General features: G+C 35.6%; 1 protein-coding gene across 1 annotated transcript in view; it reads right to left on the reverse strand.

The window, feature by feature from the left end:
* Window positions 1-1773: 1773 nt before the first annotated feature.
* Window positions 1774-18582, reverse strand: part of LOC108575994 — a gene marked incomplete at its 5' end in the record, with an annotated part of 58828 nt that continues 42019 nt past the window's right edge. Inside the window, 15 exons of the mRNA XM_017938933.1 lie at window positions 1774-1944; window positions 2422-2556; window positions 2768-2923; window positions 3069-3226; window positions 4469-4592; window positions 5135-5206; window positions 5351-5452; window positions 5525-5575; window positions 6488-6554; window positions 6644-6738; window positions 7704-7900; window positions 8002-8092; window positions 8746-8947; window positions 10853-10950; window positions 17188-17340. Of these exons, the coding sequence (XP_017794422.1) occupies window positions 1774-1944; window positions 2422-2556; window positions 2768-2923; window positions 3069-3226; window positions 4469-4592; window positions 5135-5206; window positions 5351-5452; window positions 5525-5575; window positions 6488-6554; window positions 6644-6738; window positions 7704-7900; window positions 8002-8092; window positions 8746-8947; window positions 10853-10950; window positions 17188-17340 (1872 nt within the window). The remainder of the gene's footprint in view (window positions 1945-2421; window positions 2557-2767; window positions 2924-3068; window positions 3227-4468; window positions 4593-5134; window positions 5207-5350; window positions 5453-5524; window positions 5576-6487; window positions 6555-6643; window positions 6739-7703; window positions 7901-8001; window positions 8093-8745; window positions 8948-10852; window positions 10951-17187; window positions 17341-18582) is intronic.

The following is an 18582-nucleotide window of genomic DNA, read 5'->3' on the forward strand; positions in this document are numbered from 1 at the left end:
TAAATTGAACTATTACGCAATCAACCAGCCAGTCTAATCTCTCAACAAATCTCCCGTCGTCCTCCTGAACGATTTTTCTCGAAAAAATTGCCACGTTGTCCGAGATAAAAGCGCAACAAGGCTCGATCGCGTTTGTTCCTTCCAACATCCTCCATTCTCTTCGAACCAGGGATTTTCCTCGATCTTTCGAGAGGAATTAGAATTTTGTATCCGTTCCTTTCATTTTTTTTTTCTTTGTTCTTCTTTTGGCATCCTTTCGCGTTTCTTTTTATTTGTCGCGAGACAGACGCGTTTCAGACGGTCCGTTTGCGCAAGGATCGCGCTACCCTAAAGTCTCTAAAGTCGCCTAACTTAAACGTAAGTGATACGAAACGTACAAGCGAGATATCTTTGTTCTTATGAAGACATGGTTGGAATAGTCTGAAGAAAGGAAGACACTCGAGAAACTGAGTGCTTGTTTGTAGCTTGCATTCCGTTCTATTCTCGAACATTTGTCCCTTTCGAAGCAGAAAACCTCGGAACGGGAGAAAAATTCGAGAAATCTGACATTGATTGATACATTCAAGAAAGATTGTTCCTTTTTTTTTTACTTTTCCTGCACGATTTCTCATTAATATTATTATCGGTTTAAGTAGCCTTCATCTTCTCGAGTTTCTACCATTTTCAGAGCAGAAAACGTTCACCGTGATACGTCCTCGTGGCTATTACAATATAATGTTGCTCTAACTGCATAAATACTCTGTGTCGTTAATTCTAATAAGTGTATATAACGGGTGTCGCGAAAATTCGTATCGACTACTCGCCGGATGTTCATCGTGGCAGACGGAATCTTTACAGTCGCCGATATATACATGTGTAATTATGTATATAGACGAATCGATTGGTTGTCGAGACAGCGTGTTTGCTATAAAATCGCGTGTGATACGTCGAAATGTCTGGTTAGCTTCGCGAGTGGCGCGAACTCGAAAAGTTCGAAAAGATCGCGCGAGTCCAAGTGTTTTATGTTTTAAATTGCATTGATGAGACGATTATCGCTCACACGATCTCTTTTGTTCTCTTGTTCTTCTAAGAATTAGAGTACTTATAATAGTAAACGGTATTTATAGTTACTTTGGTATAGTCAGTTTTATCACACTAGAGTCCATGGCGTCTGGTGGGAATCGTTTCTTTCAGAGTTCCGCCTGCAGAACCCTGCAAAAGATTCCAACAATTCTATATAATTTTCTCTTTTATAGAGAGTAGGATTTATCTAACTCGACTACTTGAAATTACTCGCAAAAGTTTTATGATTTCGAAGAAGACATACGTTAGAATAATTTCTTTTCTTCTAAATTATTTATACATCAAGTTCTGGATATCGCCTTGATTCTTTTAAACGGGACACCTTACATTCTTTAATGGAAATTAAAAGAGCATTGAAATTTTAGGCAACTTTTCAAGTCGCCAAATTAGGTAACCCTGTATATTGTGAAATTCTTGTACAACCATTAAATTTATTACTCTTTATAGAATATTCCTTACATTGTAACATGTTCTTTTTAAATAGAATATTTTAGTTTCCTTTTAGTTAAATATTATTTTCGAAACTGTGGGATTAAATGTTACTTTTACTGTGCTTATATCAATCAAGAAAGAACTGTTCTTAGTTCAACATTTCAAAGACCTGTCTTTGTTAATACAGAGTTAGGATTGAAAAGTATTTTTACCGTTTTCTCGATCGTCTATCTCGATTGAAATTTTGGATGCGAATAACGCCACAAAAATAATTACCTGTCATTGCTTGGAGGATTTGAACCTAGCCAGCTTCAATTGCACCGGATTAGAAACCTTCAGGTGGACCGCGATGTCCTCTACCGGGGCCTCACGAACATCCTGGCCACCAACTGCTACCACTCGATCGCCCTTGCAGATCTTTCCGCTTTCCAGAGCGCTACCACCAGGCAACTAAACAAATAAATGTTCATGTAATAACATGAAATTCAATAAAACGACGTGAACAATATTCTACGTAATTGAAAATTCAATATCGTATTTAAAAATAATTTTCGAACTCGGAATTCGGTATCAACGATAAGAATAATAAAAGGGATAAAAAAGAAAAGTATAATATTCCAGATGAATAATTAAGATGACGTTCAGTAATTGAAGACTGGACGTAAAAGGCTGTAAGTGCTATTGCACTTAAAATTTGTTGTTTGTTAATTAATAAGATTTTGAAATATTAAAATCAAAATATTGTGAGATTATATAAAGTAGTGTAAGTAATGCGGAAGTGTAAAAATATTGTCTTAATAAAGAAAATTATTATTATTGGCACTTACAGCCTGTTTTACATTCAATCTTCACCTGTAAGAAACTTGTTATATACGTTTTCTCCGTTGACTAAATATTACCACAATTGTTTTATGTTAACAAGCCTACCAGGTCTGACACGTATGCTCCCTTGCCGCTCTTGTACCCCGTCAAACAGAGACCAGCTCCTTTGCCTGACTTCTTCTGTATTTCAACCTCGATCTCTTCCTCTCCTTTCTCTTGTCGGAACACCAACATTGTGATCTAAAAAGAGCCATAAGGTAACAGAAAAATTGAAAAAAGTGAGTCTTAGAAAGATACGTTTTGAATTAATGTGTATTTTCTAATGGAAAATTGATATATTTTCTTATCATTTTTATTCGCAATACTTATTAGAAGATTATCAATTTTTTCACATAAAAACATGGAAAGGAAGTTTTGAAAAATCCTAAGATAAGTAGAAAGGCACGCGTACAGTTCCTGAGGCTTTTAGTACAGCAGCGTGAACTTGATCGTGCTCCATGTCCTTAAACTTGTGAGTACACATTTCGAGTATCTGATCTCCAGCCTGCAGTCGCCCATCTTTGCCGGCTGATCCGTCCGGAAACACTTCAACGATGAACACTCCTTTCTGAAACAAGTTTCATAGTACCTTTAAAGCTCGCAAACAGAGCAAATTCTTTTACAATTATTCGTAGTAAGTATTTTTCATTAATTAATAGCTAATTAATAGCTAATTTGTCCATGTTTACTTAAAAAAGAAAGTTGGATTTTACCAGTGGTGTATCGGAGCCACCAGCTATAGTGAATCCAATACCCTTGTCCTTGTCCTTCTGGAATTCTATCGCCGTGTCTCTTCCAGCCACGATCTTGCAATCTTTCGGGTCTTGCGGTGGTTCGGGTTCTTTCGGTTTTTCCGGTTCCTTGGGTGCCACTAAAATTATAAAATAGTTTGCCAAAAATATTTCGTAAAATTCACTTATATCTTATTCACTTATTCACTTAACTTATTCAAATATTCACTTATGTTCACTTAAATTCAATTATATTTCGTAACATGGCTGGACACATAAAGGAAAGGATAAAGAAGGCAAACGTGACACTGAACCAGGTATGGGGAATAGGAGAGAGGAAATTTAAGACGGACTTTAGGATGAGAATGTACCTATTCGAGATGCTGGTACTTGGTGTACTGATGTATGGGGTAGAACTATGGGGTTTTAAGGAGAGAGCCGAAATAGGAAAGATACAAGTAAGATACATAAAATGGACGTTTAGACATCCGCGCACCAGGCTACTTGGTGCTGGAGGAATCAAAGGGAGAGAAATTAAGAGTAAAGGCAGGAATTAGAGCTTGGAAATTTGAGGAGGGAGTAAGGAAGGACGTAGGGAGAAAAACAGTCAAGGAATGTCTGAAGGAAAAGGAAGCAAATAAAGAACAAACTAGAACCGGAAAAGAGAGAGAGGAGTACTTAAAAAGAAACGGATTAAGTCAAGCGGGGGTGGATCAGAACTATAGGACTACCAGAATACTTGAGCAAAGAAGGAAGAGGCCAGAAGTTAATAGCCCAAGCGAGATGCGGGAATTTAGAAAACTGGAGCAAGTACTGGGAAGAGGAGGAAGGAAGGAGATGCGATTTGTGTGGTGATAGATTCGGAAATCTGGAACATTTAACAAGGGACTGCAAAGAAACCGACAGGGATATCAGGGTGGAAGACGTAGTGAGTGGGAGACAGGACAAAAAGATTGTATAGTGGCTCGAGAAGCTGAAACAGAAAAGAAAAGAAACAAGAGAGAGTGGCTGAGAACACCAAAGAGAAAGGTGGAAGACGTAGTGAGTGGGAGACAGGACAGAAAGATTGTATAGTAGCTCGAGAAGCTGAAACAGAAAAGAAAAGAAACAAGAGAGAGTGGCTGAGAACACCAAAGAGAATATTAAAGCATAAGGGAGGGGTAACAATTAATGAGTAATAAGTAGGGCGATAAGTTAGTAGAGTACGAGGAAATGTGAATGGAAGAGAGAGTGAATAAGATAAAACGTAGGTTATTGTAAACCAAGTCAAATTCATGGCTGTGAGGCTGAATAAATAAATATATATATAACATCTTTTTCTTATTTATATCCGTGGAACATATTGATAAAGGTTTCTCAGAAAAATCTAGGACATTAATTACCTGGTTCCGGTTCAGGAATGATGCCTTTTGCCCTATCCTCTTCTTCCTTCGCAACTTTACTTTGATTTGGATTGCACACCGTAAGTGTCACCACACCTTCCGCTTTTTTCAAAAGACTGGTTGCCTTGGAATGAAAAATCGTAATTCTGAGTAACCCCTGAATAATCTCCACAAATTTATATTCCAACATGTACCGACAGCTAAAACTTCGCAGCTACTGTGCATTGTAAATTAGATGAATATTTTAAGAAAAATATTAACCAAATCTACCGAAACGAAATAAGTTGCTATTAATCTTCGAATCGATAAAAAATTGGTAGTATATTTAATATTGGTGTAAATTGGTAAGTAATCCCGCAACTTTTGGTCGGTAGTGTAACAATTTTTTACGTCAACATTAAGAGAACAGGAAATTTTGACACTGCAAGCATAGACTTGTCGAATTTAATTTTAGTAGAAAAAGTACTAAAAGAATGTATAAACAATAATTTATAAAGAAACAGACATAGTTTTTCTGTGTGAATTCAATTTCGCAATGACTTCAATTTCGCAACAAAGTACTAAGAGAATACATGAATAGTAATTTGCAAAGAGAGAATACTTCTGCAAGACAATAAGAGCCAATTATCGACCTCACTCCAATTCATTATTCGCTGCATTCGTTACCTCGTCGTATGTCGAGCCCAGCAGACAGTCCATGTTGACAGCGAGGATCATGTCACCCACTTGCAGGCCAGCCTGCAACGAAAACGCAAATAACACCTGTACCGTAACCCAATAACGTGAATAGGCACGTTATGATGATGCTTGATAGTTAGCATTCGTGCAACGTATACGAACGATTGTTTGGAAAGAAAAAGGAAGAAACAGAAAGGCAATTACCTGTTCTGCAGCGCTACCTTCTTGAATGTCCGAGATGAAAATACCTTGGCCGACCTCCGCGTGTTTTCCCTCGATGATCATTATGCCCAATCCGTACTGACCCTACACATTGAAAACCTACGTGTAGTAATCGTAACGCTGCAATCGTATCCTCTGCTATTCGGTTAAACTTGCCTTTTTCACCGGTATGTTACGCACTCCTTTGTACTGGCTGAACATGTCAGACTGCAACAGAAAGGGAATAAATAGTGGATTGTGTTTGGTAAATCTGGAAATTTAGTCCAAATGAAGTGTTGAGTTACGTGTAAGGTAGTGGAATAGTGGTCGTTATTGTAAAGCTTGTCCATAATTGACAACTAATTAATTAACGATTTAAATTACTTAAATTATTATTATTAAGTAACACCCTAATTTTTCGTCGTGGTTATATCTATGACTAATACTGTCAGGTAAGAGAAGCTAGTGTATTATATATTATAAACTAAAGTTAGAATTAAAATTAATCTATGTTACTAATATACCTGTTTTCCTCGCATCTTGATCAGAATTTATTCCACGAGTCTCATTCGTTCTTATAAGGCAAGGGGGTAAATAATGACGGGGTAAAGAAAATTGAATAAAAAAAAACCACTGTATCTCGAATGAAATTACGTTTTCATATAAATTCAATATTAGTTAAATTGCTAGTGGTAACCATGTCATATCGTATTATCAGCTTTCCTTTTCTTTTACGAGATATCGAGCTACACGCACAGTCCGGGTATTTTTGAATCGAACCTCGTGCTTCTGGGGAAGAAACTTGAAAACAGTAAAGCTTATCAATACCGGGGTCTCTAAATTAGTTAACTTTGAAAATTGAAAAGAAGGAAAAATGTGTAGGATATTTGCTATGAAGATCGCACGAAAAATTGTTTGCCTTTCATTGAGGAAATTTCTAGCAAAGTTCGGAGCCTTCTTCACGAAGTTTCCTATACTATATCTTAATATGCATTTTGTGTGTATGCTTGAAGTGAAAACTTCATAAGTACAGGAAACAATTACTGTGAAAATGGTGTTGAAGTAAATCTTCGGAAATGTTTACGAAAATTCTGTAAATGTTAAATGTTTAATTGAAAAGATTTTTAAACGTGGACTCACATCTTCCAATGTTGGAGGAAACTGAGCGATTGGCTTCACAGCGATGTCATTAAGAGCGGCAGTTCTCCTGTGAATAAAAAAATTACGTTCTAATTCATTCTTTCTGCACAAGAAACACACAAATGTAAAAAAAGATAAGCAATGTATGTATATTACCGTAAAACAATAATTTTGAAGCAGGTGCCAGCCATTCCTTTGATCTTTGCAGATGCGTTCAAATGGCATCGTCCTTGCAAAACACAGCCGTTTACCTGAAAATATCAATCGAAATACGATAGTGGACAAAAATTCTTTTCGTTCAGGTAAACATGTAAAAATTGTACGAATCAAGGTAAAACTTGTGGTACAATCATGGAGAAGGTGATTCATCGTGCAAAAGTAGGCTTCGAGGCTTCGTTTTTGAGATAATCGGGTTTGAACGTTTGCCAAGTACACATGTGCTCGACTAAAATTTAATCAACGTGTCTTCCCGCGATTTATCACTTTGCAACGCGCTTCTGTTTGTATACACAAATGGTGACAGTCGGAAATTCCTTGAAGTAACACTCGTTGCACTACTAAAATTCAATGCCAAGTGATCTCAGGCCTAGAAATTTTATTGACACTCGTCTAATCAAAATATTTGGGCAAACGTTTTGCACCAAAATGGAGAGTATCTTTAAAGTACACTGCAGTTTCCCTTATATTACTTCTCAAAATTAAATTTTCTCTTTTAATATTGAAACGTACGGGTATTTTTGTTTTTCTCAATAAGATTTGCTTTATATTATCTACATTCAGCTTACATGTACGTTTATTAAAAATCGTACAATTTATAGAACATGTTCGTAATGATAGTAATTTTACGTTAATTGGATAGTTGAAAAACGCGGCAATGACAAAAAGATATTTTGGGGAATTTTTCGATTCAGACTATTGTTTACAGCAAAATATCAACAATTAATGGCAGAAACTAAAAGTAACAATTCTTTTTTAAATTTCAATTGTTGTAATTTTAAAAGTTGCTGGTTGTTAAAGTCGAAGGTAGCAATCGAAAGATTTTGAGATTCTTCAGGATTTAATATGATTGAAAAAATATTAATTTTTAAACGTTTTGATTTCGACTAACCAATATAAATGATAAAAGTTTGTAATTTAACGCTATACTACGTTTATTCTTCGAGTTTTAGTTCATAATGGAAATAAGCGTGAAATTAAGAAGATTAAAAGAACGCACCTCGAGTATTTCGTCACCAACCACAAGCTCGCCAGTTTTGTGAGCTGCACCCTTTGGATTAAGGCCACAAACGAACACTGCCATTCGATTTCGATCCCTGTGTCCAGCTAATGAAATGCCCAAACCACGCCTATCCTTCTCCAACTTCACCATCAAGACTTTGTGTCCCAGCGCCTGATACTTCTTCTGGACTTTCACTGCGATTTAAAAGCAACATTATCGTTTATCTATTTAACACCAGAAAAGAAAATAAATAAATAGAAGGAAATAGGGAAATATTAATATAAAAAGCACTTACTTTTCGTGTAACCAAACTCGTCCTCTTGTTCTGGATCCGCTTCGATCTCCGCTTTGCTGCGTTTCACATTTCCTGCGCTTTTTCTTGAGATCTGAGGAAGAAATTAATTTACAAATGAAAAAGAATATTTATCAATTGAAACACATTTGATTTTGACGAATTAAAATTTCATTAAAGAATTCTTCATTAAGGAAATCTTGTTAATAATTGGTGCGTATGAAATTGCAGATCGCGAATGGGGATGCAATAACAATTGCTAACGTTGTCTTGCAAAAATAACAAAGGACAATCATTCTCCAGTCTTCACGAAGAAATCGGAGAATTTGGAAAAAATTTGTGTTGCGGTAGTTGTGCATTTTTGAAACGATGGATTCGCAGCAGATTGGGACAGTTATGTTTCACGAGTTCAAAGGTCAAGTTAGTGCAGATGAAGTAGAAAGACGAAATCGATGAAAGGACAATCGGAAATTGGTTCGAAAGCTTTCGTTCTCGCGTAGAAAATTTTCAAAACGAAGAACGCGGTCGGCTAAATCGCTTATTAGATCCCAAAGTTTTACGACAGTTGGTGAAAGATGTTCACCAAACGATTCGAGAAATTTGACAGAAACTTCAAGTCTGTCGAATTATTTTGCTTGAATAAAATAGTTAAATAGGAAAAAATATTTTCATTCAGATTTCCTTACGCGAAACGGTAATTTCATATGTACCAACCTAATATTGAAAAAGGTATGAAGTTTAAATTACCTCCATGCCAGCTTTCGTGTAAACGTTACCCTCCAGATCACGCGTGTCCTCTTCAGAGCTCTCATCCGAGGAATACTTCCGTCTTGGAGGCTCTTCCGGTTTCGAGGCATTATCCTCCTTCTCCTCGCTCACCTCTCGCAATATGCCCGGATTGGAAGGCGGTGATGGCGCCTTCTTACGAACGGACTTTTTCATGGAGGATCTAGCAGTTTAATTAAACAACCACTCTATCTATATTTTTCTCTCTCTTTTCGATTCTGTTGTTTTTTATTCGTGAAATGATAAGGGGTAAAAGTTTGTATATAAATATATAAATAACAAAAATTCTATATTCCGTAAATTTTAATATCTTCTATTCTGTATTAACTGTATTAAATAAATATAACAATATAACTGATAGGATGGATATTCCGCTGTGATCGGAAAGTGATTCGATAATGAATTTTATATATTAAGGTTTATTATAAAAGAAAATATACAACAGCACGTTTATACACTCGTATCTTGATTACCGCCAAATTGAATACATTCTACGCTTGTGCTCAAAGTTCTTTCTACCATCTCTACTGCCCCTGAGCAGTCGGTACTGTGTGTGGAATTGGTTTAATAATATGTTGTGAGTGATGGCGTGAATGTAGTGTGTTTGTCGAATCGTCTCGAGATTTGGAAAACGAGCGGATCATACAGAGAAACAGGGAGTAAAACAGTAGAACCGCGTTGTTATTGATATCAGAGAGTACGTGAGAATTTATTGCGAGATATAATAAGAGACCGTTGATCAGATTTTCATTATTCCTTTTTACGAGTGTTTATAGTTATTATGAAATTGTTGTTATAAAATATATTGCTATTGAACTTATTATCACGTGTTATACAACCACACTGTGGAGAGGCACTGTTATCCTCAACAATAATAATAATAAAGTGATATTGTTATATTGTATTAATTACTATATTTATTTGATACAGTTAATACAGAATAGAAGATATTAACGTTTACAGGATATAAAATAGATAATATAGAATTTCTACAAAGAGTAGGTGAACTATCGATAGTCACGAACGAGAAGAGAAGAAAAATTAAATTAAACGAGAAATGAAGTTGAATCAGGTGTGGTAACAACAATTTTCTGTGTTTTTTTTTCCGTGTTAATTAACACGTTCACTAGGACAGTCACATACAGCCGTGGACAAAGGTGTCAGGCACCTTTATTATTACAACGTGCTGTAAAAACTATTTCTGTGAAACCTTTCTATTATTCATCATCCTTTGTCGGCCAGTTTAAAGGAATTTGAAAACAGGTAACAAGGTTTACAGTGTGCCGTAAAACAACTGAGCGATTCATAGTCTATATTCTGCGTTTCTTCCTAAAAATCACAGTTGCTGTTAGTACTCTCAACTAACACACGTCAGCTTAGCTTTAGTTTTGCTGTTAATATTGTGAAAGTTCGAAAGTTTTCCTCGAAATATGCCAAGAAAGAGTAAAGTAAGTGACATTTTCGTTAAAATACAGGGTAAAAGTTAGAAAAGAAATTGACGTGATTGGCAAATTTTGGCGTTCTGCAGGTCAAAATTAATTTAGTAAATTAATAAAAAATTATTTTTTTTTAATTCAGCAGTTTCTACTACTACGAAAATATTTTGATGCAATTCGTGTTATATGGGGTGCCTAATACTTTTGGCCAAGCCTGTACATTATGTATGACGCGCCAATTCTTATGATAGATCGCTGTTAATACACGCATTATACAAAATGTATAGTTTGCGAATTTAATACGTGTAATAATGCATTGTATCATGTAAAATTGATAAATACATAGATATTAAAAATGTGAGGGAAAATAACACGAAGGATAAGCAGACGGTGCTTGAACAGAACGATGGAAGCGAACGTGTGAAACTGGTACAAGTTTTTCTAAGAAATTGAGAATTAAAAGTGATCTAAATAAATAATCTTCAAAGCTGAATGAAGATATGCAATTTTCAAATGAATAGAAATGACGAAGTAGTTTGTTAAATTTGTAAGGAATTATTTATAAAAGTAAATCGGTAATTAAAAATTACGGTGTTACTAGAAAAATGATTGAAATCAGATCGTAGAATTACCTTCGCACGCTGGATCCCGCGCCATCTGAAGCTCGTGTACTTTGCCGCCTGAAATCTGATCTTGAACTACTTTGCCTGTCTCCGTCTTCGAGACCTCCCTATAAAAATGAGATAGAAATTGTGTCGATTTTAATGGAAATATTAATTTGTTTATTTCACGATCTGTTGTGTACGATTGTTTGATATTAGACGTTATACATAAATGAAGCAGAAATTATTTTTCATCGAAAAACATTTCTATAAATGTTATACTACACTGAACGTTTTAATTATCATATACGATATTTGACCTTCGATACTAATTACACGTTTTTTTCATAAGCGATAAAAATTAATATGTCAGTTTTTTAGAATCTCTGAAAAATAGGTGAACAGGTAAAATTACAGTCTCTACCAATGAACCAAAAATCCATACACTGCTGTTTATATGTACTAGGACGCCAATTATTATACGATATATGTAAATCATGTATCAGTAAAAATATATTATACTACGAGATTCCAGATTGAATAATTTTATGTAGGATCTTAATAATTTTGTAATGATTGTTTAGCTTTGCTTCACATTCAGTATACGTCATAATACTCATAAACGGAAGTTCAATTAATAATTATTACCAGATCTTGAGAAATGTTCTCAACAATTAATTAGAAACCCGAAAATCATATATGTACTCGTTACACTACAAGATTCCAGACTGAATAATTCTTTAGACGAACCTAATAACTCCGTAACGACTGTTTATGTTTGTAATCTTATGCACGGGTCTGTACGCTTCAAAGTGAAGAATCGAAAACAAGAGAACTTTCAAAGATTACCAAAACTTTTACGAATGTTAAGCACTCTAACGAACGTAACTATTGAAACACAAAACATCGAGAAAATTTCAACCTGTTCACGAGGAAATCTGTCGAGGTATAATAATCGACAAGCGACAGCGTTGTGGCCAGCAACCTGAACAAACTTAGAATTCACTATCATCGGGATCGATTATAAACAGTGTTCCATCAGCGAAATCACAGGCTAGAATACGTTTAGGTGCGTATATTAATTCCGAGAAACGATCAAACAACGTCGGGAAAGTGAGAGATTGTCTAAAATTGGTCGCTCGCGCCCGCGTGAAGGCGTTGTGAACGCGCGCGCGCGCTTGATCGTAACATTTCAAACGGGACGCATCGCGAAATAGACTGAGGACGGGAGGATCCTCCCTCGTTCGCCCTCCAAGTCATAACACAATCGATTGCCGTTGACCGAATTAATTTACATCGGGCACAATCGAACGTGCCCGTTGCTTCGGGCGCTTTTTTCCCACGTTTTCAAGGCCCGGCTCTTCTCCACACCTTTTACTTAATCCACGACTCAAACCGAAACGCCCATTAGCTGATTATCACTAACGATTTAATTATTAGGTCATCCTGAGAGTTCGCGCAATTTTACGTCGCTTATTTTGGAAAAACATAACTCCGTTAAAATTAAACATTTTTATTTCAAATAAATTCCATAATGTTCGATACACTCTGAGAGAAAGAAAAACATAAATAAATCTCCCCGATCCATACCTATTTAGTTTACACGTTGAAAAAAATCATGGTCACAGTTTGGTGGTCTACTTCGGAATTAATTCACTATTGTTTCCTAAGACCGGGTACCACTGTCACAGTAGAATCATAAAGTAACGAATTGGAGGTCATCCACTAAACAGAAAAGGCCCTATCCTTTCGCGCGACCACCGTACGTAGCAAGCAGAACTGTACAAAAATTGCATCAACGTCTACCTCATCCCTCATTTTCCCCTGATTTATCTCCAATCGATCTTCACTTTTTCCGCTCACTTGACACTTTCCTTACGCAAAAACCATTTGAGAAACAGGAGGATATTGAAAACACCTTTCATACGTTGGCAAAGGTGCAAAAACATTATGGAAATTATTTGAAATCGAAATGTTTCATTTCAATGGAGTTATATATTTTTTTAATGAACAGCTTAAAACCGCAGGGATCTGTAGGATGACATAATACAGTAAATTCTCCACAAGTGTCAGAACGCAAGGAAGCTAAACCTGACACTTGTAGAGTCAGGGACTACGTTTTCGAGCCTCGCGCTCGCCTTTGTAGTTTGCCGAACGTAGACAAGGACAGCGAATAAAAGATAAGGATGAAACGTGAGTGAGGCAAACAAGCGATTTAAATACCAACTTTTTTAATTTTACGTTTTTTAATGTCACGCCAGACAGTGAACGTGTTAATAAGTAAATGTTGTTCAAATTATATCGTGTTTGATCTCATTTTCATCAGAAAAATCTCAGCAACATGTTAAAAAAAATTTCAGATGAAAAAAAAGTAAAATTAAAGAAATTATATTTTTCTATTATGAATTGTCCAGCCGTGAAATCTCGTAAAAGAAACCGAGTGGTGTAGTGTTACACGCTTGACTGACAGCGAGCGAGATAACGTAGGCGTAGGACCATCAATACTGACACTTGTAGAATCCAAACTGTCTGACACTTGTGGTGAATTTACTGTACATAGATGGAATGGATTTTAAGTTCATTTTGACTTTTTCTCCATTTTAATTGTGGTGAAGGGATGATGACTTTTTTTTTTTTGGTTCTGCTAATGTAAGACCTCTCGGTCTGCGGAAAAACCCGGTCCCAACGCTTGACCCCCACGCGCTAAGGGCTGGGTCAGGTAAGGACCCAGCCACGTGCTCACGCGACGCGGTCCTTGCCGGGTAGAAACTCCCAACTTGCACCAAGGTTTCCCGAAGAGAGGGGCGTCAAGGCCCGCATATAAGGACGCGTTAAGAGCACTGAGGAGAGAAATGGTGAGAATCGTAAGAATTGTAAGAGAACGAGATTGAACCGCGTAGTTGATAAGGACGAGGAGTCAGCGACGACGACGAAATATTGTTAAGATTAAAAGCCCTTACACTAAGATGATTCTTGATTAATATTTACTCTCGAATTTTGTTATCGTGAAATTCGGGTTCTTGATCAAATTTTGGTAAATTTCGTTGTCGTGAAATTCGGTTCAATTATGATTAAAGAAACGTAAGGTAATAATTATTAATTGAACTTTCTGGGTAGGAGATGCTTTAATTTTTGTTTTAATCAAATTGCATCGAATGTGTTAAATTTTATCACTACAAAATACCATTTCATTAGTTGGAATAGATTTTTCTCTTTTTTATTTCTGGTGTAGGGATGGTAGTTTATTTTAATCGTTAAGGCAACTTTTAGGGTTGTTTCAGGGTTAGTCTTACGTAATATGAGATATTGGGAGTTTTTTTTTTTTTTTTAGCAAAAATACATTGCATATATTGAATTTCGTAACAATAAAGTTATAGTAAATATTAAAGTATTAAAACTTTATATGCGGAAAATTTTACAGCTGGAAAATTTTCTATATAAAAATCGTTTGACACTTTCTTGTGTAAAAGTAGGCGAAACAGATAAAATATTTTAAACACATTTATGATTCCCATGGTCGTCGTTTCATTGAAGAAATATATTATACGTATCTACAAGCTCATGGTCTATGCTGATGAGATTTATTAGATGCATATATGCATTCGTACCGCTCAAAGGGTTAAAATTAACTCTTGACTGAGAAATAGCGCTCAGTTACGAAAGAAACTAAAAGAAAAATTCGTTGCAATTTGACTTTCATTTAGTTTTAGTTATGATAAGTTAAAACTAAAAAAATTGAAGTATGTTCAATTTGTATGAATGTCTCCCAATGAAACATAATCTTGATTAAATTTTCAATACCATTTCTTTATAATTAGATGGAAATAATTCTTGGTCTCTTTGGATCCAATTATCAAATAAATGGTAAAACAAAGGGGAGTATAATCTGGACAAAAACTTAACACGAATATTCTAATGTAACAGTGATAACGTGATTCATAGTTACCGTCTATTTTGAAGCATTATTAATTACCAATTACAGAAAGAACTACCCAGTTAAATACAAAAATATTACGAGCTGAAAATTTCACGTAATATCACCCACGAACATAATTGATGAAATCACTGTTAATTTTATTAAAATCATCCCTCTAAACCCCGTTTCCATTCAAAATAAAATGAAACATAAAGGACTTCCAATTGAATCGGTGAGTTCAGTAACAGCATAAATCACTCCGAACTTTTAAGAAACAAGGAAAGCTATTTTTTACGTTTTAATAAAAGAAAATATAATTTTCTTTAACAATTCATGATATTTCCATTTAAACCTTTATGGTTTATGTTGTTTTTACACTAAATGATACGAATCACCTAAAATAAGTACAAGAAAACTTGTTCAGTATGACTTCCTTTAATGCAAATTTGCAAAATCACACGTAAAGATATCGTCTCAAACTGGGAAATCGTCATAAATCAACCTACTTAATAGTCACAACCCTTTCGTTCCTAAATTATTTAATAGCTGCACAAAACATTTATTCGTACTTTGCGCATGTATATGACAAATAAGCAATTCGTAAAACATGTTGACGCTTGGAAAACTTCTAACGACTTTTATCATAAGTTACGAACATTTTTCATTTGGCAACATTTGGTAATAACAAAAACACAATGCAGATCATAACCCTTTCATTCCTAAATTATTTAATAGCTGCACAAAACATTTATTCGTACTTTGCGCATGTATATGACAAATAAGCAATTAGTAAAACATGTTGACGCTTGGAAAACTTCTAACGACTTTTATCATAAGTTACGCACATTTTTCATTTGGCAACATTTGGTAATAACAAAAACACAATGCAGTGACCTGAGACTTTAGATGTAACTAAACTTTCCGCATAAACTGCAGAATATAGATATGATATTCCTTTCTAAATGCAATACATTTAGTTAACTTCCATTTCAAATATCTAATAAGAAGACTGTTAGGACAGCAAGGGGACGATTGTATGATACGTGATTTCTAGTTCAGCAAACCGTTATTTTTAATTTAGCAGACCGGTCTGCAGCCTGCTAGTTCAGCAAACGGTTATTTTTAATTTAGCAGACCGATCTGCAGCCAACATGCGGCACCTAGAATTTCTCAAATATTAAAGAATAGGCTACTGTTCAGTCAGTAAGGCAAGGTATCATAAAGTCACCCCCAAAGGGTCTTCGAAACCGATGCAATTACCGAGGCCTCTCGGTACCTGACCTTCCGAACGAGTCGGAGAGTCAGAGTTGACCTGGCCGGGTTTTCCCCCCTTGTTGTCCCCTTCTTCAAATTTTAGAAGATTTGGAGAAGGGACGACTCGATAAGAAGGCCGACTTTGCTTAAGACCACAGAGTGTTAGTACACAGACCATCAGTTACATTAGGAATCTTAAAGATTCAGTCAGACTCTGAACGCAATATATTCAGACTTCAAACGGCACCTAGTACGCGGAAATTAGTATCCGAGTGCTTAACAAAGACGACGTAGAAAACATTGCTATTACAAAAATGAAAACGTAGTCATATGGATATAGTGGAAGTAAAAGGGCTAAGTCACTTATGTTGTTTCTGCTTTCACCCTGTATACTCCCATTTACAAGTATTAGGACACTTATTGAATGTGATTTAAATTTAAACAATCATTACAAAATTATCGAGATTCAAAACATTATTTCAATTTGGAATCTCGTAGTATAAGGAACACATATTTCCAGTGATACGTCGTCACCTTAATACAACATATAATTAATTCTCCATCCATAAGTCCATTTATAAGTTGCAAAAAAAGGCAATAATTAAATTTTGCTTCTTCTCGTTGCACTTTCTTCCCTAAATTTCGTAAATTGACATTTTATGAATAAGTATGTCAGAAATCGTATTGGCCTTGCAACTGTGCTACACTAAAAGCAGACAACTCTAGCAATAAGTATTTGGAAATATTAAAAGTGCAATGAACTCAGTTGTTCCACTAACGAGTTTAAGATGTCTAGTTGTAGTACAAAGCTGACGATATGACACTAATTTTAACGAAGAAATGTAATTTAAGTCGTATATCTTCCCTACGAATATAATAGCTGTTCTAATACTTATGAACAGCAGTGTACATCACTACCCCTATTATGATTTCATGTATCATATTTAAATGTGAACAACATAATTCACTATATAACTCAATTAAAAAGAGAAAAAATGTTTCACGTGCTTCTGATTTCACCAATTCAATTTCACTCTTCAAATACACAAAGCTAAACCCAAAACGCCACTGTCCAATATCAAACCTATGCCATTCACTCCGCTATATCTCAAAAATAGCGAAGTCGAAGAAAGAGGAGGGGTTTATATCGCGTCGTTGGTCGATTGACGCACGAGCACGAAAGGAAACGACCCACCTGTGTCACATCCGGTGTGCTGGACCTGACAGGCGAGATTGGCGATGGCTTCTGTCGAAAGGATGCCGTCGGTGTTCCTGGCAATCGACTCCTGACGCTCTGTCTTCTTCCTGATCTGCCACCCTCCTCTCCGTCCCCGCCGTGCTCGTTGTTCTACAAATTTTACAAAACAAAAAATCCAAAGAAAAAAAAAATAAATGCAACAACCAGTAAGAGAAATACTATCTACGATCGTTGATAGAGAGATAGATAGATATAAAATGTTCTGGTGGCATTGTGAACGCTGTGAAGGACTCACTGGACGAATCGAATCGAAAGAAGGAAGGAGGGATTGATTTTACAAACTTTACGAAACGAAATAATCGTTGGGAAGAAACTTTATCTACGACCGGAGATAGAATTGGTATTGTGAACACCGAAGGATTCGCTGGACGTCGCGTTGACGCGATTCTAATCGAAAGAAATTCTATTCTAAAAAATCCTATTTGCGATCGTAGATATCTAGATAAGAGGTTAGGCTATGAGGGACTTGTTGACGTTACGACGACTCAATTCTAATCGAAAGAAGAGAAAACGGGAAAGGGAAAGGAGGAATTGACTCTAAACATTTCATAAATTAAAAATGAAAACGAGAGAAAAAGAACTTTATCTATCTACAGTTATAGATAGATAAAATAAATCGAAGCGAAAGGAGAAAGGAAGTATTGACTTTATAAATTTGACAAAATTGACAGTAGAATATAACAAAATAATAACGATTGTAGATAGGTGGAAGATTTGAATAGTGTTGCGAACGCTATGAAGGACCTGCTGGACGTCATGACGACGCAATTGTAACTGAAAGAAGAAGAAATGATACAAAGAAGAAAAGGAATCGATTTAACGAATTTCACAAAAATGAAAACATATATTAATCTAACAACTGGGTTCATTCTTCAATCAGAAATTGAATCTCTTCAACGTGTAATTAAAAAATGACGTTTTGCTTCTTGTAAATGCAAGTCTTATGTATTTCACGTTTGATGTAAATACAACGATACAATTAAAAACGAGGACTGTTTCAATTAACGAAACATTATCTTTTAAATACCGATCGATCGAACGACAAGTTAACCCTTTCATGACATGAGTCGAACAAAAATCCACTGGAAAGAAGAAGAAAAAAAGGAAAACAGAATTGACTCGACAAATTTCATAAAATAAAAAGTAAAACGAAGCCAAAAACCTTGTCTATAATCGTAGACAGCTAGATGAAGGGTTCCAGTGGCGCCATGAAAGCTCTAAAGAATGCATTTGCGTCGTGACGACGCAATTCCAACCGAGAGAGGAGGAAAGAGGATGAAAAGAAAGAAGGAATCGCCTCTACAAATTTGAGAAAAAAACCCCTATTTACAA

This window comes from Habropoda laboriosa, unplaced genomic scaffold (genome assembly GCF_001263275.1).
Source record: "Habropoda laboriosa isolate 0110345459 unplaced genomic scaffold, ASM126327v1 scaffold357, whole genome shotgun sequence".
Classification (NCBI taxonomy): Eukaryota; Metazoa; Arthropoda; class Insecta; order Hymenoptera; family Apidae; genus Habropoda; species Habropoda laboriosa.